The sequence below is a fragment of the Neltuma alba genome, unplaced genomic scaffold (assembly GCF_004799145.2).
Source record: "Neltuma alba isolate B1F8T4 unplaced genomic scaffold, ASM479914v2 tig00000777_pilon, whole genome shotgun sequence".
In the NCBI taxonomy this organism is placed as follows: Eukaryota; Viridiplantae; Streptophyta; class Magnoliopsida; order Fabales; family Fabaceae; genus Neltuma; species Neltuma alba.
Genome location: NW_021632188.1, coordinates 30,935 through 52,744, shown reverse-complemented (window position 1 = coordinate 52,744; position 21,810 = coordinate 30,935). Strand labels below are relative to the sequence as shown.

Genomic DNA, 21,810 nt, shown 5'->3' with positions numbered 1-21,810 from the left:
AACACCACTAACCATTCTCATTAGTTTTTTTTTTGTTTTCTCTTTTACTGAACACAGCTGATATTGTCTCATTAATTTCTTCCTTGAACACGTATCATCAGACCTCATTTTTCCCTTCTTATTTCTCTTTTTTCCTCACTTTCTCTCTACGTATACCCCTCATCCATCTCTCTCCCTCTTATCTTCCTCATTTCCTTCCCATCTTTCGTGGGTAGAGGCAGAGCACAAGCTTCTTCGACGAATGGCAAGGGCGTGAAAGAAGGTAAGAAAACAACCGGTGACCAGCCTAACCCAGTAGGTTTCCTAGTTTTTTCTCAGTTTAAGCAGTTTATGCCCAAGTTATTACATGTTGATCGAGGGCGGTTTACACACTACACCAGATCGGACCCAAGGGCAGTTCATTAGTTTCTAGTTTGAACTAGTTGGTCCGATCTAGTTTTTTTTTAACTTAGGTTTTTCCAAAAAGATTTGTTTGGTAAGGGGCACTTCATGGCAAAAAAAAGGGGAAAATTGTAATAAGGTTCTACCTAAAATACAAAAATGTCCCTTAAAATTATTAAGTTAGTTTGAAGTTTTAAGGGATTTTATTGTAAGAGATTTTATTTATTTAATTACCGAATTGCTCTTATTTATTTATTTTTAATTATACATTGATAATTGAAAGAGTAGTCGTTGACAACTTAAGGTGTAATGATTAACAACTATTACGATAGATATTAACAACATATTTTTTCAACGCATAACAAATATGTAATGCGTAAATTGTTAATATCTGCCATGATATTTGTTAATTGTTATACTTTAAGTTGTTATTGATTACATTTTCAGTTGTTAATACATATTTAAAAAAAAAATAATTTGATAATTAAACAAATAGAATCTCTTGTAATAAGGTCTCTTAGGATTTCAGATTAATTTGATAATTTTAAGAGTTTTTTTGTATTTAATTTTTTAAAGTGGACCTTATTATAATTTTTCAGGGAAAAAAAAAAAAACCAAAGAAAAGAACGTTGCGCCTATACTCACGTGCAATTTCCTTGCGTGCGCGCGGAAGCGGCTGCGGGTTGCCGGCGATCAACAAAGCGATTCTTTCAAAGGACAAAGAGGACGTTAACATACTTCAGGTGCTTGAGCCTGCAATTCATCGTCGTCGTAGATTATGGAGCTACTCTTCTCTCTTCTCCTTCTTTGTTCTACAATTTTATCTCTTTCTCACCATTGTATTGCCAGGGGTGGTTTATGGAGCTCTCTCCATTCAGGTCGTTGTCTCTTCAGTTCCTTGGAATAGTAACCTTTATCTCAGCATCTTCTATATTATTCTTCTTGGTTTCGAGGGAAGTTTTGAATTGATAAAGAATTGTGAACTTGGAGCCCTAAATTTATTAATAAGCACTGAACCGGGGAAATCTGATTCCTTTCTCAAGGAAATCTGATACGATGAATCAGTTCCGCGAGGAAGTAAAGTTATATGTAGAAAATTGGCGCATTTATCTATCTATTTTTTAAAATTTTGTTATATCTTCATATTATAAGGCTTAAACACTAGTGGTGGTGGAAGTCATGCAAGGCATTTGTTTGAAGACCATGAAAGTCAGAGTCAGACAAGGTAATCGTTATGGAACTTTTCTTAAGTAGCTATGACACGGTGGTTGTTTTCCCCTATTGTGCATTAACTTCAATTCTGTTTCTCCCATCTCCCGAAGTGCTTTTGACTCGTCTCGCGGGTACATGACCAATTCTGACCTTGAGATGGCAATAAAGGATTTGGGACGAAGGTGCAGCAACATTACTAGAATATACAGGTGATTCCTCACATCTGTGCTTTACTGATTATCCATCTCCAAATTACTTTTCTCCGAATGACTTCCACAAGATGTATATCAATAGTAGCTTTCATGAATAAACGGATCTCAATAAGTTTTTTCCCCATGTTATTTTGGCAATGGATAAACTGACTTGTGATTTGTTTCTCTCTTTGAGGGATTTTTATCAGTATTGGGAAGAGTGTGAATGGAGTCCCCCTGGTAATTTTCTTTTTCCCTTTTCCTCCTGTTCTTTTCATTTTCACCCTTTCATGTGCAATTTATTCGTGACTTAAATATCTTTTAAGATGTGAGTGGCGCTTAAAAATCTTAGTAGTAAGTGATTTTTATCACATTCGTTGCATGTAGTGGGTGATAGAGATTTCTGACAACCCTGGCGAAGAAGAGGCTGAACCTGCATTTAAGGTGAGTGGTTGTACAGCATTAGTGAAGCAGCCATTTCATTGTTTTTGGTTTAATTCATATTAAGACGTATTGACACATAGTTCAAGAAAATCCAACAAGGAGACATAGGGAATTACTATAGTATGGACATGACATGTTGACAGGAAGACATAGAATCTTGGAACAACTTTTCTAATCATTTTAATCTCACCATTCCTTATAGATCTTTGAAAGTGAGGAGAAAATAGAATGATCATATGTAATAGTAATTGTTTGGTGCCATCTATATAGCCAACTCCACCTAGTGAGAAAAGGCTTGTTGTTGTTGTTGACACGTAATCATATCCCATATGTAAATTAGAGCAAACATTTTTATAAGTTTCCTATGCCCTATGGCTTCCTTTTTCTTGTTACGGGGAATCAAGATTATAACATTTTGAAGAAAATTTAACATCTAATTGCAAGACCTTAGTAATGTGCATGCGTAAGTTTTCTGAACCTGGCTGGACTTATGGATAAAGGGTTTAAATTATTTAAGTGAAAGAACTCACACAATTGCATAGAATTAATAAAGTTTTATGGTAGTTGTGTGGATACTGCAGTTGTAATGAGCATGTTAGGCCATGGAAACCATTTGCATCCCACAAATCAACCTAGGGGGCAAGATGAATTTTTTCAACCAAGAATGAGTATTTTTTGAAAATATTTCTAATTTGAATGAGCACACTTACGTTGCAAACCTCATAAGTTGCCTTCTTTAAATTAACTCTATAGATGTTCTGTAAGAATTGACAGTACTTGCTGTTTGTATTAGTTGTTCCTATGACGTTTGTTAATTATAGAGCTGGTAGTTTGTCGAATGATCTCCAATTCCAAATGAACCTGCAAATTCTATAGTATAAATCAACAAATCATGTCTTTTTGAAGATGTAACCCTTATAAGATCCATCATCATGTTGAAGTAGTTTTTTTAATAGATTAACTTATATGAAATACTAGTATTTTCTGAAATTCCTTCATACATGAAGGAATCTAACTTGTATGATCATTTGAATCTTAACTGTTTTAGAGGCTAATTTTGCTGGTTTTCATAATTTAGGACTCTGACAAGGTCTTATGATAGAAATATAGTGATAATAAATTACTTATGAATGCTTAATACCCAAGTGGAATGTGGAATAGGAAATTTCCATGAAAGCCAGTTATTGGGACAAGAGAGCTAAACCATGAAAACCTGATACGAGTATCCCGGTGTGATTTAGGCATCTTGCACTACTTTACTTTCCATCAATTGGATCTCTTTAGAGGGTTGATGTCTAGACAACTACACTTTGTGAAACTTTGCTTATTGATGCTTAACCTTCCACTAGCTAGAACACCTTGGAGGTTGCCTTTTTTAAAATTATCAACAACTTAGCTTTGATACCAATTTATATGCACCCTTGAGGAATGGAGAACCCACTCTAGAAAGCTAGAAGCGGGAAAACCTACCCACTTGGATACTACTTAGAGCATCCCATGCTGTGCAATGTGGGAATTAGGCTTCCTGTATGACCTTACTCTTTGTCAGTGTAAGACGTGTAGTGATACATTATCATGCAAAGGTTACTATAGAAACAACTGTTGAAGTGTGCATCTCCAATTTGCAAGTTGCAACAGCCTCTATTTCACCAGAGGCCTGTCACCTTAGTTTATATTTTCTTGGTTTTTGCATTTTTTTGTAATAGAAATATTTTTATTTCTGAAAAATATTTTATCTTCTTTTTGGCTTATTTATCTTCAGTTGCAATTTTGATGATACGTTCCACTCATAAGGGCAAGGCAATACACGTAGGAAATTAAGTAGTGTAGATGACTTTACACATACATGGGTCACATAGCTGTAATTTCCATCTCTGAAGTCTGAATGCGTCTGTTTGATGGCATATTGAGACATATTTGTATAGTTTTATGTTATTTTCTGGTGATCTTTTATTTCTATGATTGATTTACTAATGATGCAGTATATTGGAAACGTACATGGAGATGAGCCTGTGGGTCGTGAGCTTCTTATGTTTTTGGCAAATTGGTTATGTGATAACTATCCAAAAGATCCGCTGGTATTTAATGTCCTTATGCCTTTTTCATTTTTTTAAAAATAAAATGTTGGCTGTGATATCGTTGTTTTTTCTATCTTGTTTGCTCTAGTATGTCTACCTTGCACAAATTCTTTCGTTTGTTCTTGCAAATTGGTTTTGACTCTCATATTTATCAAGATCTTATATTGAGACAATATCTGATGCATGTAGTTTGGCAGCCAGTAACAATTCCCTTCTGCATTAAGAGATAAGATTGAGTCATGGAATATGATCTTTTTAACTTTTATTGGCAATAGTCTGCTAAAATACTTTTGGCATTCTCAAAACCGCGGTTTCAGAAGCACTTTTCCGCAAAACGAGGTAACCTCCTCCATATATTTACTTCGTAATCCGTAAAAGTACTTCTGAAACCATGGTTTGGTTTCTATCCAAACACCCCCTTAGAAAGACTTTCATTCAATTGGTAGTCATTGTTTTGGGAAGAGAAAGGAACATAGGCTACACTATGCTCCTCTATGGGGTGTCATCCATTTGGTTAGAGCATTATGCTTGTGCTTTTAATTTATGTTTCCTACCTTTATATTCTATGGGATAGGCTTGTTATTTTGTTGTCTTTGCTGACTTCACCTACTCTTCTGTGAGAGGGGGTTCTTGAAACTTGTATAATTTCCTGTCTTCTTGAAATGTTTGACACTGAAATGTTTCAGGCAACATTGATTGTGGAGAACATTCACCTTCATATGCTTCCATCTTTGAATCCTGATGGCTTTAGTTTGAGAAGACGTAATAATGCAAATGATATTGATCTCAACAGAGATTTTCCTGACCAGGTAAATTTCATTTTGCTATTTATACCTTTCTTCCCTTTTAAATGATTGTCTCAAGTTCTTTATCAGGATGAGTTTGGGTTTTTATTTTAAAATCATTTCATCCTTTACATGATTCAATTTTATTTCAACCTAGATTTGTCCATATCTAACCTGTGAGTAGTCATCCAAGCTTAAAGGTTAAGAGATTGATTGATGAGAAAGGCGATTGGAAGAAGACCCTATGGGATTGAAGTAATCAATACCCCTTTCAGTAACTACGATTTTGGACAACTTCGTTCGTTCAAGTTGAGCATGATGTATTAACATCATGGTAACATAGTGGAAGTTACCCAAGAAAATGGGTTCTTGGAGTGCATTACATTTATTGCTTGAATAATGGCTTCCTAAATATGATGCTAAAACAAACAATCATTTTCTGTTTTTGTTAAAAATCACGTGGTTAATAGAATTTATGGTTAATTTAATGATGGATTATCTGCTGGCTTTTATTATGTTTTCTGGTGAAAATTCTTTCTTATTCTTTTTCTTTTTCAAGTTTCAGTTTAGACTTGTAATGTGAATATCTGTTGCTAGTTAATATTCCGTGATTTTCAATCATTAGGTGGGCAAATTCTATGTAAGAACCGCTGTGAATTTTTGAGGGTTAATGGATTGAAATCAATTGCTGGTTTTCCCCTTTGCTATCACTATATTTTGCATGGGACCTGTTGTTTATTAATTGGAATGTCCTTTTGGCTTGAAACTACAGTTCTTTCCCATCAATGAAAATGAAGATGCACGCCAACCTGAAGCAAGAGCCATTATGAATTGGTTGAGAGAAATAAAATTCACAGCATCTGCCACTCTGCATGGGGTAATATATTTTCAGTATGCAGATATTGTTTATCTTCAATTTCTTATTATTTTTGTGCTGTATTGCCATGAACTTTTTGCTTAACATGCTGGGCTACTCCTTTTATCTATTATGTTAAATACTGGCTATCTTCAACTTCAGAAATTCTTGCTTTCTCTCTATCTATCTTCTGCTTTAGAAGAAACTTAATGCACAAATTGGATTATATTTATATGGGCTTGAGTAAATTTTCCCATTGGCTTGATATTGATTCTGACTTGCTGCAGACTTTGTCTTAATGGATGTTGTATTTAGATGCAGTAGACATGAACTGATGAGATTTTTCTTTCAAACTCAGGGTGCACTTGTTGCAAATTACCCTTGGGATGGCACCCAAGATAAAAGGTGGGAAATAATTTTATTTTCCTAAAAGCTTTTTATGATATTTTATTATGCACTTGTTCTGTTTGCTTTGAATTTTATGCATTAGGACACACACACACTTGTGCACATGCACATTACACTTCTGCAAAAAATGCGTATGGATGACTGTGTGCAGATGTGCATAGATATTTGTGAATTTGAGATCAATTAAAATTTTATATTTATAGATTGTGGTTTTAAAGATTTGCTGTTGAATGGAAATGTGATGAACTTTCGTTGATTTGTGGTCTGTTTAGTGCACAAAATACAACTGATCTTATTGGTTTAACTGCAAACCAGCATGAGTTAGGGAAGGATTGTTGGTCTATTTAAAAATGCGCTTTTCTGGCCTGTCTAGGTCTATTTTGACAGTGCTACATATTTGTTTGGAAGACTCCTTAATAGAAAACATGGGGCTAACAGCAAGAGAGCCCTTAAAAACGGTGGGGTCAGAGTTGTCAGACTACTAGGAGGGGCCTTAAAAACAGTAATATCACGTAACAGCTCCAAGATGGATGTGTATTATTGAATATTAAAATCTATAACAAGTCTCATTATTCACAATCCATGAACAGTTTGATTCATTTCTTATATCCCATGCAATGCTTCTGAAAACAAGTCTATTTGAGAAAATATTAAAGACGACCAATTTGCTCCTGCCCATAATATAGAGAATAACATAGACAACACACTGCTAGAAATCCTTTCCCTCCTTAGCCTTACTAAAGTCCATGATGTTTGTGAAAAGAAACTCTGAGCTGGGGGTGCATATCCAATAATGTGTAAAATGCCAATAGCCTGCTCAAAATTGGAAGTGGTTGTAGGGCATTGTGAAACAAATGGGGACTCTTTGCAGTATATGTTTTTGCAGGGATGTTTGATGGGGCTCCTTCTAATCTACCCATCTCATATTGAGTTTTACTTTTTAAACACATAAATACAGGACAAATTATTATGGATGTCCAGATGATGATACATTTCGATTCATGGCAAGCATATATAGTCATTCTCACTACAACATGTCTGCAAGCACAGAATTTCCAGAGGGAATCACAAATGGGGCAGCTTGGTATGGAATCTGAAATAATGCTTGAAATTCATTATTGATTCACTTCATTGTTTTCCTAGTTCATCGATTATTACAGAAGACACTAACTGCAGGTACCCCATATATGGAGGCATGCAAGACTGGAACTATATCCATGCTGGCTGTTTTGAATTGACCTTGGAAGTTAGCGACAACAAATGGCCTAAGGCAGCTGAGGTGAATTCAGACTTTTCCTTTTAGTGCTCTTAAAATTTAAAAGTATATGTGATGGAAATCTGACCTAAATATATTAATATAAGCTGTGATAATATTAAGCAGAAGCAAAATCACTAATTAGCCTTCAATCTCGGTGGGAGAGTTAAATACTAGAACCAGCATACACAGCTTAGCAGCCCACTCACTGTACAATAGAGCAAAGGAAAACAAGAGACACAATGAAACCTCTCGGGCCTCACCCTGCGCGGCCGGTCTCTTCTCAGTTTTTCCATACTCCCCACACATACCCACACCACCAGTATATGTGAGAATTCTTTAGTCTGGTTTCTCCTTTTTATGCCAACTCATCTCTCTTATTTGTCCTTTTCTTTCTACAATAATATTGGGCTAACGTCTCAGGCCCAATATTCCCCTAGATCCATCCATAGGCTAATATAAAAAAAATGTACCTATGTCAGCGAAAGTGAGGACCCTTCCATGGGCTAAACATAGTTCATAAAACATGCTGAGCTGTTGGTACATCTCCAACTAATGCTATCATTTACTATTTGCAAAACCCCTTTGGAAATCTAAAACTTCATTTAAGTTCAATTTATGGAATTATTACATCTGAAGAAATTGTTACTTAATATGAATAACACTTACGATAGTTTTATAGTGTAATGCTTTTCTCTTCTGGTGCCACCCCTGTATTTTCTTGTCACTTTCATATCCATTGAGCTGCTATGGGATTGGATGGTTTTTGAAGAATTTTACTATGAAATTTCTTCAAAAAAAGAAGCTTTAATATAAAGAGGAAGTAGGCTAGTAGCCTCAAAAAATTAGCCAAAAAATCATTTGCATCTAGGAAGCATTGATAAGAGATTGGCCGAAAAAAAGGACTTACTGATATGAATACATGTATCATGTAGGACACAATATGATATTTGTGATACGACAACAATTTTTGAAGTTTTAGGATGTGTGCATGTTCACTTAATTAAAAAAAAAAAAAAAAAAGGGATGTGTGTATGTGTGTATGTATTCAACAATTAGGACAAAAATGAACAACATAAAAAAAGATGAGTTTTAAGCAAGTATTTCAAACTTAAAATAGATGTCAATAACAAGTTATCAATAAAAGCATAACACAAACTAAAACTGCAATTTTCAATTCAAACTAAATTTCGATCATCATCTTCATTTATATTATTTCATTTTCATGCTTCCTCTTGGCCAGAAGTAAAGTGACTTGAGATACTGGGGCAAATAATCTACATGTTATTGGTGATTTTTTGTAGGAGTTATTACCTTTTTGTTGTTTAATTTTCAGCTTCCTGTTATCTGGAAGTACAACAAAATGAGCATGCTTAATCTTGTTGCAAGTCTTGTGAAGGTAAGCTATTTCTGTTGATACCTCTTTACCCCAAAACATAGAAATTAATATTCTAGTTCCATGTCATTTTCATTTGCTTTTATTATGAATCTTAAAGAAGACCCTTGAATAGTTCCTGAAAAGTAATTTTTGATCTTTTATTATCGATCATTATAATCCATTCCATTAAAGAGAACTCACCTTTCTGCTCAGGGAAGATCCAGAATGATAACATGTAAATGTGCAAACCAAGAAACAGAATAACAGAAAATTGCAATATGAAATTGAACCATGTAAAACTTCCAAGAACCATCCCTGAGCAACAAAGGACTTAGTGCATGGAGTGTGATGTATCATTTGTGAATAACATGTATAAGGTAGTTAAGGTAGTTATGTAGTTACAAGGTAGTTGACTTTCTATCAGAAGCTATGTTTTTGTGAGTAATATTCAGTGCACTATTCAGCTATCTCTTTCATTCTCTCTCTGCCTTTCTCTTCCCTCTTCCTTCTTCCCTTCTCTCTCTTTTCACCTCTTTCTCTCTACCACTATCCGTCAGAATGAAACAATAATTGCACGACGATTCTCCTCAAAGGAACTAAAAATCTCATCTTATAGTTAGAAATATGGCTATCGTGTTTGAGCATCCACTCCAAACACAAGGAAATTTGCAGCAAAGCCAATTACACCTAGCTTAGTACATATTCTGAGAAATTTTCCCAGAATAAGATTCAATATTTCAATTCATTTATCAAAAAAATAGTACGGAAGCCTTTTAGGATACTGTTATTCACAGGTTGACTATTCTGCCCTAAATCATGTAACTAATCAAGTGAAAGAATTCCTAATTTTGATTCCAATGTAAGCAGCCAAACTCTTTAGTAGAGTAAACCAGAGCTGAGAAAAATTTGAAAAAATAAACAAAAGAATAACAATGTAACATGGGCCTATGGCTCTGCCCATTCCAATATGGAAATACAACAAGAAATCTTATGAAATAAGGTCAGCTGCATTTTCATCACAAAATGAAAAAAGGGTCAGCTGCATGCGTTGCATGATGACATTATACTTTGGTCACAATCAACTCTTTAGATATATCACATACCATTGACCAATGGATATGCCATTCCAACATATTCCATACCAATAGGAAATCCCAAAGATCATTTCAGTTTAGGCATGTTTGATGAAGAGTGCAAAGGTAAACATCAGTTTCTGTGAATCCCTTGACATGCCTCAATGCAGTAACTATTGGTGTATTGTTTTTTTTTTTGAGAAAATGACAGCTAGGTCCCAAAAATTTTACTTAGTTACAGTCAGGTCCCAAAAAATCCTGCTGAAAGGTAAATCACGAATATCAATTCAAACAATTGCTCATATGGGAGTTTCAGTTGTAAATCACTGGGAGTCACTTACGAGACTTAAATGACTTGTTTGCAACTGAAATTCCCATATTTGCAATTGTTTGAATTGGTATTTCAACGCATTTTTCAAAAATATTGTGAGACTCAATTGTAATGATCTTTTGGGGCCCAAGTCATTCCCCCTTGCTTCATGGACGATATCATCATGACTGATAAGCCTCTTTTGATGAGATAAGTGAGATCAACCACAATAAAATCAGTAAAATCAAGGGATTATGCAATTAAGAGATCAGAAACTTTAGAAGGGACTTGAGTACACCAAAGTACTTCCCAAGTAATTGTTCCTGAATGTGTGCTAATTACTTAATAGCCTTTAACAACGCTTGTGTTTGCTTCCAACTTATCACTCTTTCCCCTTCAGTTTGCACAGATGTAAAAGAAAGCTTGTGAAATAATCTGGTTGGAAATAAGCCAAAGTATGCTCACGTTTGAAACCATATTGGGCTACAAGCTGGAAATGGAGAATATTTGTCAGTCTTTTTATTGTGCCGTAGATCTTTTAGGGTCCCTTTATCTAGAAGTTGAAGGAAAAATGTAAAAGTTCATTTATAGTTATGGTGCACCTCTTCGTATTAGAATCCCTTGGATTGGAACCAGGAAAAGCTCGGATATTAGAAACAATGTTTAGAAGAATGTAATACAGGGAATTGGATTTTTGATAACTTGTTCAAGGATCCTCGAGTACTACTTTAAAGAATCACACATCCAAATAGTTTAAACCATTAGGTGAGGGCCGGACATAGCGTCAAATAATTTCTTGATTTGTTGATAGTTGGATAATCTTGTAATTTGTATACTTTATATGCTGTTGGTCTCAGACGATTCATTTAATTAGTTAATTATCTTCTGCTCTGTAGACAGGGGTGCATGGAAGAATTTTTTCTTCAGTTGATGGAAGGCCATTGCCCGGGTCTGTAACAATCAAGGGAATCAATTACACAGTATGTTTGAACTTTTGGTTAATTGTTTTTTAAACTCATGGATGCATGTTTTCCCTTGAAGTTATGACAGTCAGCCTCATGTTTGGAAGTGCATTTCTTGCACATATTTGTTTTGATTAGCTTATGGTCCAGACGTCCTCTGCTTGGATAAACACTTGCAAGATACTATCTCCATATTTCACATTTTCACGTGACTTCACAGACCTTGCTTGATTTGATATGTTTTGGGTCTGCTGATTCGTAACTAACAGGTCAGAGCTGGAAAACGTTTTGGCAACTACCATCGGTTACTTGTTCCTAGAGAAAGATATGAAGGTATTTTGTTGAATTTTGAAGTATTTTGGTTAAAATAATGCTTGACAAAATATTTATTGACATTCCTGAGATATGATGTATTTTAGTGTGATTGAAGCTGTCTAGGTGGGGTCATAAGTTGTTTGAATCAAATTTCAATTTATTGGTAGGGTCTACTATGGAAGTTAAACAATAAGACAATTGGCTGTTCGTTTGGCTGAATATTATATTGAATACAATATAATAAATTAATATTTTAGGGTGTAGCCTTGAACTTATTCTCTTACAGCGAACTAAACTGCAAATGAGAAATAAATCTTATTTATGTCAATTCAGAATGCATGATTCGCAAGAAAGAAAATGATTATATTTCTGGATGGAGGCTAGAAATAGTCAAATTTCGATTATACAGTGTTCAGAAATAGGGAAGTGAAATGGTTGAGAGAATTAGAAGAATGCAATTGTGTTTGTTAAAAAAGCTCTTCCGCATAAGATGATCCTGAACGTCTACTTATGCCAGGGCTTTAATGATTTAATTGACATTTATGCCCTTATATCTGGGGGCACTAAAATAAGTACCCTGTTTGGGTCATGAAGAAAAAAGTCTAAACTAATTTCTTAGTCCAAGACTTGTCTCAACATTCGTATAGTTGTACTCCTTGGTACATAGAATGTTTGTATTTTTTGCCATTTCAGAGGGCTTCTTTTTGTTCTATTTATGGGATTATGTAATTAATAGTGTTTACATTATATTAATTTTATTCGTCGTATTAATTGAAGTCCTGCTCTGCCATTCTAACTGCATCCTGTTATCTCCTTTGGTAATCTTCTAGTAAGCAAGCAATAATATATGAAGGGATTTAGGAAATTCAGTAGGTTTAAACAAATAAACAGACGGTGCATGGACCAATCCAGGCCAAGCTAAGGCTGGACCTGAAAAATTGATTTGATCGCAATGCAAGGCACATTGTTAGTCTGAACTAGACTCATTTTATCCCAGAGAGAATTGGGATGTGTTGGGATTGGGTCTCACATATTGAGCGTAGGCTAATTATTAGTAAAGACAAACTTCGACAGCTTCCTTGGGTATGGAGTGGAAAACCAACATTCTACCAGCTTTATTATTGTGAGGTATGAGGGTGGAAAGCCAGTACGCCAACTTTGCTGGTGTAACTTTGGGAATGGAGAATGGAAAACGTTAAAACAGCAAAACATTGATAGAGATGTTCCAAGCTTTGACAGGGATGCGTTGAAGTGGGTGAACGACAGTGAGGGATCAACAAAACAACAATGAGGGATAGAAAAACAACCATGGACACAGACAAAGGGGGTGAGAGGCTAATGATGGTAGGGCCACAAAGGAAAATGTCAAAGGGGTTTTGCCCTTGGTCTAGTGAGCTAATGGGTCAGTCTTAAATTGTGTCGGGTTAATTGACCTGTAACTTCGACTAACACAAACCAATTACCAAACTGTCAACTGTTTTTCTTTTAATCTCTTTCACGTTCAATAAGAGAATGAGAGACATTTATTTCATATCAAATTGAGGGCTAAGGGAAGATAAATTACACGAGGCTCAGTTTAAGTGTTGTATTCATGCATAATGTCTAGTTTTCATCAAATATTTGGGCAACTATATTCCATTCCATTCTGGTAGAATTTCATTCGAGTTTATTGCTTTCTAATTTCTCGATCTTAACTGCAGTTATGGCCTCCATGCCTGGCTACAAATCAAAGAATACATCTATTTGGTTAGATGAAGGACCTGCGACAGTGGATTTTATTCTTGATCCAGAAGTTGCAGTCAAAGGGGCTGTTCTACAAAACATATACGATTGCAACTGCAGCAATAAATGCAAACTTGATTTTGTTGAGTTCCTTTGGGGTGCTCACTTGGAAGTCTATCTTGTGTTGATCCTTATTTTAGGATTTCTTTGTTTTGTTCAAAGAAGAATTAGAGGCAACTCAATGGGAAGCAAACGAATTGCTGTTTGATTGGAGGCTATAGATGATTCATTTGTACCAATTTCTCTGTATACTAAGAGACGCGAAGAAATGAAGCTGCCTTGTCATATAAAGTGTCTGACAGGTAATGTTAGTTAAAACTACTGCATTCCTTAGTGTAAGAATGATTCTTTTGTAATTGAATCCAAATAAGCAATTTGCCATCTCTAATTTGTTCCAAAATACTAGACTTCATTACAGACTCTTGGCTAGTTTATTTTCCCATTATTATGAGATAAATCTTGAGATGAGAATCCTTTGATTCTAGTTGTACATTTAAGTTAATTTGGAGAGCCATAGAAGAAAGAGGAGGATATAGAGGCAGGGAAGAACCAATCAATTTCTCTTCTTTTCCATCTTCTTTGCGTTGGGGTTGATACTTCTGTAATAATGTCCAAAACATTTTAGAGACACCGTGACATGAGCAAGTTTTCGTAGGAAATTTATCTTTTTATTTTTTATTTTATTTTCAAGTCACGTTGAATTTTTTACTTATATTTACATTTCACCCCATCCCACTAACCAGCACGGAGAGATATTTTAGTATTACTGAGGACTGTAGTAATGTAGCCTTTAAGTTATATTTACTTCATCTCTGGTACCTCTTAAAATAATTGTTTTACAAGGTAAAGTTCATTTTGTACCCTTCTTACAGGGCAAAAGTGCTTTTTAAGCTTATCCAAACGAATAATAATAATAGACCAGTTGAGTTGTCTATGGGTCAGGCCAATTGATTGGGAAGTAATAGACCTATTGGGCCATGGGGTCCAAAGTCGTGAGGCAAGATCAAACAGTAACAAATTTCATGTCCGTATGAATACACGAAACACCAACTTCTAAGACTTGACAATGTTCGAATCAAACTCGTTTAAATAGTCATGTAAAAAGAATAACCTACTTCATGTCATATTAATTATACTAGCCTGTAAACTTGTAATGTACGGGGCCAACGCTAGGATAAGATTGAACTAGTGCTAAAACTAACCGGGCATTGAAAGAGTGGGAAGAAGACAAGGCATATGAAGAGCAGCATTAAAGAGTTGAGCAGAAGCAGCACCAAATAATATGGATCTTCCCTCTGCCACTGCCTTTCCAACAATTTCACCATTTTTGGGAACGTGATTCTCATAAAATTTAGTACATATCTTCTTTTCTTTTCGCACAAGGCACCCGATATCCAAGGCCAGTACATATCTTCTTTAACTGTACAATCTATGCGTAATTTGAAAAGATAGAGAAAATGGTGGCTAGAGGTGAGACTCATCATTGTATCTAATCCCTCGGACTCCTATTTTAAGCAACCTATAACAACTTTATATAAATTAATGAACTTCGTTAAAATTAGTTATTTTGTAAGCCATTAGTTTAAGGAATTTGGTTAATTAGTTAAGGATGTTAGGTGGAAAAAAATTAATTGAACAAAACATGTTATATTATGAAGCATGCTGGAGATGCTTCTTATAATAACCGGTTGGAGTATTATTTTTTATGGTTAGAAATTTACCTTAGACCCTAACTAATAAATTTTAAAGTAGGGACCATATTGATATATTACTTCTGGTCCTTAATATAAGATCTTATTTGATTTTTATTTTGGTCCTAATTATAAGACTCCAATCCATTTTGTCTCTCATATTTATGCATTTTTTTCGAAGGTGGTTCCTCTAATAATGGTAGTTCTAGCCAATACACTTGATTAGTAAGGATATTTTAGAAAAGACAATACATATCTATTACAAATAACTAACTTAACTTATTTCCTTAATCTCCTCAAATTAGTCAACTAGCTCTTATAATTAGGATTGGAGGTAGTATAATTCTCCTAGCATCAATTTTTTTTTTTGGTACACCAGATTTGAAATTGAGACCTTACTCAGGAATAAGCATTGAACCACATAACCTGCTTTTTATTATAGGTTACTTGAGTGATTTAGAAAGTGTTATTCATACGTTGATCACTTATATGTCTACATCAGAGAGATCTAGAACCACCGTCTATCTTGAAAGTTTTAGGTTATTCAAGATTAATTGAAAAACCAAGAAAATCGTTCGACCAAGATGACAACAACTCAGTAACTATTGTTTAGTCATTATTGCATATGATTTTTCTTTACATTGCGATGGATGTCACCTTGGCGCACGCACACACACACATATAGTGATTATTTGACCGACTCAAACTCATGGAATTATTTTATTTATTTTGCTAATTAATTACACTTATTTGGTTTTTGTTCATGTGTTTTCTCTAACAGCCGAAGAGATTGAAGGCATGACTGTGACGTCATCACGTTCCTCAGAAACTATTTTGTTGAGTTGTCGCAATAATAAATCGAAATCATGTTGGCTCTTCACTAAGCTTAAACGAACATAACGGTTTTCCGTGCCAAACAGGCTGCCGGCGCGTCCAGTAATGTTGAGATTCTTAAGAACTTGATAGCAGTCTCTATCTTCTTCCCTTTCACATTTCACCCACGCAAAAGCTGCACGAATTAACAAAATTATGTATAACATTAAAATAATCTATATTTATTTATTTCTATTTTATTAATGTGATATTAATAGTATTGAATTTCATTTATTGTCAAATTTAGAAAAGAAATCTATGCATAGCAAACCTCATATAAAATTTACAGTGTATAGCAACACTTTTCACCTCGTATAACTTAAAAAATCAATTAATAGTAGTAATCAAATATAAAATTCAAACTTCATACTAAGAAAATCCGCCTTATTCAAGGATACTAAAAATATTTGTTTCCTATTTTTTTTAAAATTTGAATCTAATATGCATGCCAAACATCAAGAAGGACCAACAAATGGATCATATTAACATTTTGTTCATGCCTCTGCCCCCAACCTCATTTCGTCCATTTGACTGTTCATTCATATGATTTAAGCTTGAAAATCCACATTTAATTAATTTCTTTAATCTCAAAAAAATAGTCATAATAGAGCCCAAGAGAAAGGAGCAGTGCGGTAATTAGCAAGAGATATATATTGGGGTACCTGGATATGGAGTCCTGAGTTGGTGGAAAAATGAACAATATTGAGGTTCAAGTTGCTGAATGGAAAATCGTGTTGATTGAGACATTGTTTGGCTGAGTTTCATCCATCTGCTTCTCATGATGTTGTGTCCAAACTCACTCATTTCCTTTCCATTTCCATTATGAAGAAGCACTTTTAAAAGCTTTAGGACTCTTAATTGAGTCTCTCTTGATACTCCAAAGGCAGTCAACTCAATGTATGTCAACATTTTTCTGTAAACAGCCTCATCCTTCACTATTGCCCACCTGATCAATCACATGTAGCGTTTGTATAGAATATTATATTAATTTGACAAAGTCTTTTGTCCATGTTTTTTGTGAAAAATTTTTTAGGAAAAATTAATTTGTCAGTCTTTTTAATTTTACTTAGTTTTCAATTAGGTTCCTATAGTTTTTCTTTTCTTTACTTTATTAGGTCCTATGATTTCCTTAGTTATAGCTAGGCGGCATTAGTCTCTATGCTCATAACATATGCTACTTAGAGATGATGTGGATGTCGACTAAGTGACATGCATAAGTTTCCTTAAATTAAAATATGAAATAAAAAGAGGTTTTTAAAATAAAATGATATAATGAAATTTATTTATTATCAACATAAAAATAAAAAAAAATTATATGCAGATAACTGCTCCTTGCATCTATTTATAATATATAATTTTGTTGATTTTGATTTTATTTATATTCATATGGCAAAATTAATCAAGATGTACTATGTTGAGTTTGAGCCGTGTTTATCATCAGTTACAAACATTGTTTCCTTTACAACTTAATAAATTATTAGTAGATGAACCAACATCTATAATTGATAAAATTTTAATGACTGGCTCGATGAAGAGCCAAGAAAGGAAAAGCTACAACAGCAAAATTGCCTCTAACCTCCGGAAAATTGAACTTAATTCAATTTGTAGCTTACCCAAATCTGCTTCCAGCATGGCCAGTGAGCTTAGACAAAGTAAAGATCATAAGATCCTCATCTGCAGGTTCTGGTATAGGTGTGAAGTGAGGCCAATAATAGGCAAGATCATGAACTTTCTTCACTGAAGGCCCTTCAAGAACAGCCTTCCTCAATCTCCCATCTGGGTTGTTTGGGGAAGTCACTAATTCAATTATGTTCGATGATGTTTTCAAATAATCATTATCTTCCTTCCACTTTGCACTATCCCCACTGAATTTATAATCCTCTGCTTTGAAAAACTCAGTCTGCTCCTTATAAACCTGATGAAAGCTAATTGGATTAACTTCATATTCCTTGGACTCAGTCATACATAAAGGATATATCGACCAAACAGATCTTGCACTTAAACCTACCATAATTACTAATAGCAATAGGATCTACTTATTATATGCAAACCACTATTATTACTAGTAGCTCAACCTTTTAATTTTATTTTTTTCTCTTGAAAAAAGTGCACCTTTGCTCCTCTAACATTATATACGGTTTCAATTTGATCCCTTAATAATTTTATAAAATATATTTTCAATAATCTAACCCTATTATTATTGGTTCCAAATGATGGCTTTTTTGGTCAATCATCACTATTATTTTAAAAAGAAAATAATATTAATATGTCAGCAGTTGTAAAAATCTTTTGCTAATTTAAAATTTCAATGTCAGCATCTTTTTGTTAATAAAACTAATGATGCTAAGGTTAAAGGACTAAAAAGACATTTTACAGAATTAAGAGATAGAAATGAAATCTTGTATGAAGCGAAAGGATTAAAGATGCATTTTTGCTCTTTTTTTTTTTTAACAGATTATTATAGATAGGGTTTTTACTATAATAAGAATGTTTGGACACATTATAGTAAAAAACATTCCTTTCCCAATTACTATGAAAGTCACTTAATTCAAGGAGTAAGCCATTCATTAGATGAAAGAAAGAAAGAAGAAGGAGAAGTGTACTATAGGCTAGGGTTTTGTGCATTTACTGGATAATATGGGATGGAGGCGACAACATTTGAAAGTGAGGCTGAGGCAGAATGTTGATGGGAAAGTGAATGTACTGCCGCGTGAAGAAGAAATGTAGCTCCAGGACCAAATATGATGTGCTTTCCCTGTGTTATGGCATTCCCAGTTATGGCATGAACTGTTTCTATGTGTTTCTTCAACTCTTCTGAGATCAGAGAGCCATCACTGAATTCATAGCTCATCCGATGCCATCCTGATATCACTACTGCACTGCTACCTGCATTCTTCACCCAAAATGGCTCCAAAAATGTTGGGTCCCCACTGTTACAACAAAAAGAGTGAATCATTAGTACTAGCATGAAAGATACAAGTCTAGAAAATATTTAAGAAGACTACTGGAAAATTTGAAAAAACCGGTGATTATTGAAGATTTTAAAGGTAGGTATGTAAGATACAGGAGATAAATACTAGAAATATGAAAAAAAAAAAATAGTGATGAAAAATTGACTCAATAAATACTTTAAGGATAAAATTGCACCGAAAAATTACTGTAGGTGTTGAGTGCTACTGAAAAGTTACCTTTAGGGTGCTGGATGATTTTAAAGAGCTAATGGCGATATTAGAATTGCTTCTAAAAATTACTTTAGGGGAAAAATCATGTTGCTATTGAAAAACACCCTTCAAAAAGAAAAGCTTCAAGGTGTTGGATGATAAACTTGACCCCTTTTTTTAAACTCAAAAGGATGTCTTCTTCGGCTCAGCAAGGAGAAAAAATGTAGAAAATGTAAACCAATCAACCCTTCCAAAACTCTTGACTAGATTGGCTAAAGGATCATTGGTTCACCGGTTCACGGATTCAAGTTAGGTTTTAACACCACGTATATGATACAAAGAAAAAGTTGAAAACTTGATGGATCATGCTATATGGTTCCCTTCCTCCACCACAGCTACCCAGATATAGAATATGCTCAGCATATAGCTCTAAACAGTTATCTGCAATTTTCACGTGCTAAACCCTATGCACATAGTTCCTCTAACAGTTAATGAAATACTCCTCCGGTCCTAATTATAAGACCCAATTGACTTATTTGAGGAGATTAAGGAAGTAAGTTAAATTCGTTATTTATAATAAATAAGTGTTATCATTCCTAAAATATCCTTGCTAATTAAGTATATTGGCTAAAACTATCATTATTAGAAGGATTATCTTGGAAAAAATGCATAAATATAAGAGACAAAATGGATTGGGTCTTATAATTAGGACCAAATAAAAAGTCAAATTGGGTCTTATAATAAGGACCGGAGGAGTAGTTCAATAATTCCATAAGTTCACGCAGTACCTATCTGCATCAACTTGGCAATCAGGCAAGAGTTGAGTGCAGTCAGATCCACCATAGCATGCATTGCATTCACAAACAGGCCTGCCATGATCAGCACTAATAACACCATCCAAGAAAGCCCTTCCATTGCCCGAACAATGGATCGACGCTACTGCTTCGGCTTCCTCCATTGCATCTCTCGTCCAACTGTTCTCCCATGATCTGCTTCTCAGGGACACATTAACTAACAGCAAGAGATTTAGAATTAGTGAACAAGTGATTAAACAGCACAATATGTTCTTGGAGCTGCAAATTTGCATCTTGGCTATTATCAATAACGTCTTTAATTTGTTTGTTGTGTGAGATCTCTGATCTCTCCCTTTGGAATGGACGTTTATTTATATTAGTAGAGCCTTAGAGGCACAACGGACTCACCGAAGAGGAAAGCGCGGTGGTGAGTTGTTAATTATGAATAACATGATTAGTTTATTGTCTTTGGTTCTAAATAGATGTAAAAGTTAGATAACTAATTTATATGGATTAAAAAAATAGTTAAATTAGCTACCTATAAGAAATGTGCGTTGGTTTCTCTAAAATAGTTCTCTTAATCACTTGCATTGAAATCCCCTTAATATATATGCAATTAATGGGGAGAGTTCGGAAAGAAAATTGTAAATTCAACAGAAAAAGTGGATTAAGGTATTACAAGTATAAGTCTCAAGGAAGAGTCTAATCCTTAAAAACTAGCTTATTAGAACATAAACATCAAGCCCTCAATAAAAGCACATCTTTTATGAATCCAAGCTCAAAAGGAGAGTCCAATCACACAAAAAAATGGCATATTAGCTAGGAGGGAGAGCCCTTGAGTTATAAACCTCGTCCAACTCGTAAGGTTTTTGATGTGATACTCGTAACATAATGTCTTACATTTAATATCTCTAGTCCTTAAAAAAAAGACCTAATTGACTATTTTAAAAAGATTAAAGAAGCTAAATAAATTACTTAATTATAGCACATATTATATGATATCTTTAAGATACTTATGTGTATCATTATAATATATTAGTTTATAAGTCAAGCAATTTAGTTGAAAAACAATAAATATAAATACTTTAAAATAATTTATTAATTAGTTTTCTTAATCTCCCCAAGTTAATTAACTGGATTTTATATTAAGTATTGAAGTGGTAATTAAGATCAACGCAAACCCCCTAACCTCTAACACTAACTTATAAATAACCGGAACAAGTAGTCAATGTGTAGGTATATAATAATTGTCAAATTTAAATCAATTTGAAAGAATATTCGACTTGTTAACTATTGTGTATTTTTTTTTATAATTCATTTTTTTTTTCAAACCAAGTGGATGAAAGAAAGGTAATATTCCCAATGCATAATTGATGTGGTCCATCTACCACTAACCCTAACTTAACCTTTCTTTCTCGTTCTCATTTTTAAATTGTACTATATAGTCAATCCGCGTTAATCAACACATGGCACTGACTCTCACGTATAGGTTATTACTGTTGTATGATCCTTTTTTTTTTTTTCCCTTTTTCATTTTATGTAAAGAAAAGTTTGATTTAAAAGTTTAGCACTGACGGTCATGTGATTGCATATGACCTATTTTCAAGGCCAAAAACATAATTTTTCAATTTATGGATTGTTTTATTTCGGTCCAAAAATTTAAGGATTGTTTTGAGAGGTGATATGAGAGAGAGTGTGTGTATAAAATGTGCAGAGAAATATGGCATATTCTACATTGACTTTTGATTTTTATTGACGTAAATTACGAGGTCAATTTGAAAATAATAGGATACTCCTTATTATTGTAAGCATATGAGAACTATATGATTTACTGGTGAAGATTTTTTCGGAAAAAAAGTTA

At 34.1% G+C, this 21,810-nt stretch overlaps 2 protein-coding genes across 3 annotated transcripts; one reads left to right on the top strand and one right to left on the bottom strand.

Moving 5' to 3' along the window:
- The first annotated feature begins 1,071 nt into the window (after positions 1 to 1,071).
- LOC114745706 (carboxypeptidase SOL1) lies at positions 1,072 to 13,901 on the top strand. 2 transcript variants are annotated; one of them, XR_003740228.1, is made up of 15 exons: positions 1,072 to 1,259; positions 1,534 to 1,606; positions 1,704 to 1,802; positions 1,994 to 2,024; positions 2,172 to 2,228; positions 4,211 to 4,306; positions 4,993 to 5,115; positions 5,864 to 5,968; positions 6,306 to 6,352; positions 7,314 to 7,439; positions 7,532 to 7,634; positions 8,947 to 9,009; positions 11,268 to 11,351; positions 11,472 to 11,666; positions 13,349 to 13,377. XR_003740228.1 is itself a non-coding variant. In XM_028933874.1 (15 exons), the coding sequence occupies exons 1-15, from the start codon at positions 1,160 to 1,162 to the stop codon at positions 13,636 to 13,638; spliced, it is 1,461 nt and encodes a 486-aa protein (XP_028789707.1). In that variant the 5' UTR covers positions 1,072 to 1,159; the 3' UTR covers positions 13,639 to 13,901. The 2 variants fall into 2 exon arrangements, 1 of the variants encoding a protein (XP_028789707.1); XM_028933874.1 differs by having other exon boundaries at positions 11,603 to 11,666; positions 13,349 to 13,901.
- Positions 13,902 to 15,882: 1,981 nt separating this feature from the next.
- On the bottom strand, positions 15,883 to 20,242 carry LOC114745729 (tryptophan aminotransferase-related protein 4-like). Its single transcript, XM_028933895.1, has 5 exons — positions 19,944 to 20,242; positions 18,624 to 18,924; positions 17,608 to 17,909; positions 16,657 to 16,940; positions 15,883 to 16,130 (listed from the first exon to the last, which is right to left on the bottom strand). Exons 1-5 carry the CDS (start codon positions 20,240 to 20,242, stop codon positions 15,883 to 15,885), a joined length of 1,434 nt encoding a protein of 477 aa, XP_028789728.1.
- Positions 20,243 to 21,810: the final 1,568 nt, after the last annotated feature.

Bases quoted from the DNA above. Each gene is read 5' to 3' on its own strand.
- LOC114745706 (XM_028933874.1), top strand. From the start codon at position 1,160: ATGGAGCTACTCTTCTCTCTTCTCCTTCTTTGTTCTACAATTTTATCT. The intron at 1,260-1,533 runs GTCGTTGTCTCT...TCATATTATAAG, and splicing joins ATGGAGCTCTCTCCATTCAG to GCTTAAACACTAGTGGTGGT. The intron at 2,229-4,210 runs GTGAGTGGTTGT...CTAATGATGCAG, and splicing joins AGGCTGAACCTGCATTTAAG to TATATTGGAAACGTACATGG.
- LOC114745729 (XM_028933895.1), bottom strand. From the start codon at position 20,242: ATGCAAATTTGCAGCTCCAAGAACATATTGTGCTGTTTAATCACTTGT. The intron at 18,925-19,943 runs GTACTGCGTGAA...TTGTTGTAACAG, and splicing joins TGCCAAGTTGATGCAGATAG to TGGGGACCCAACATTTTTGG. The intron at 16,941-17,607 runs GTAAGCTACAAA...GTGATTGATCAG, and splicing joins CATGCTGGAAGCAGATTTGG to GTGGGCAATAGTGAAGGATG.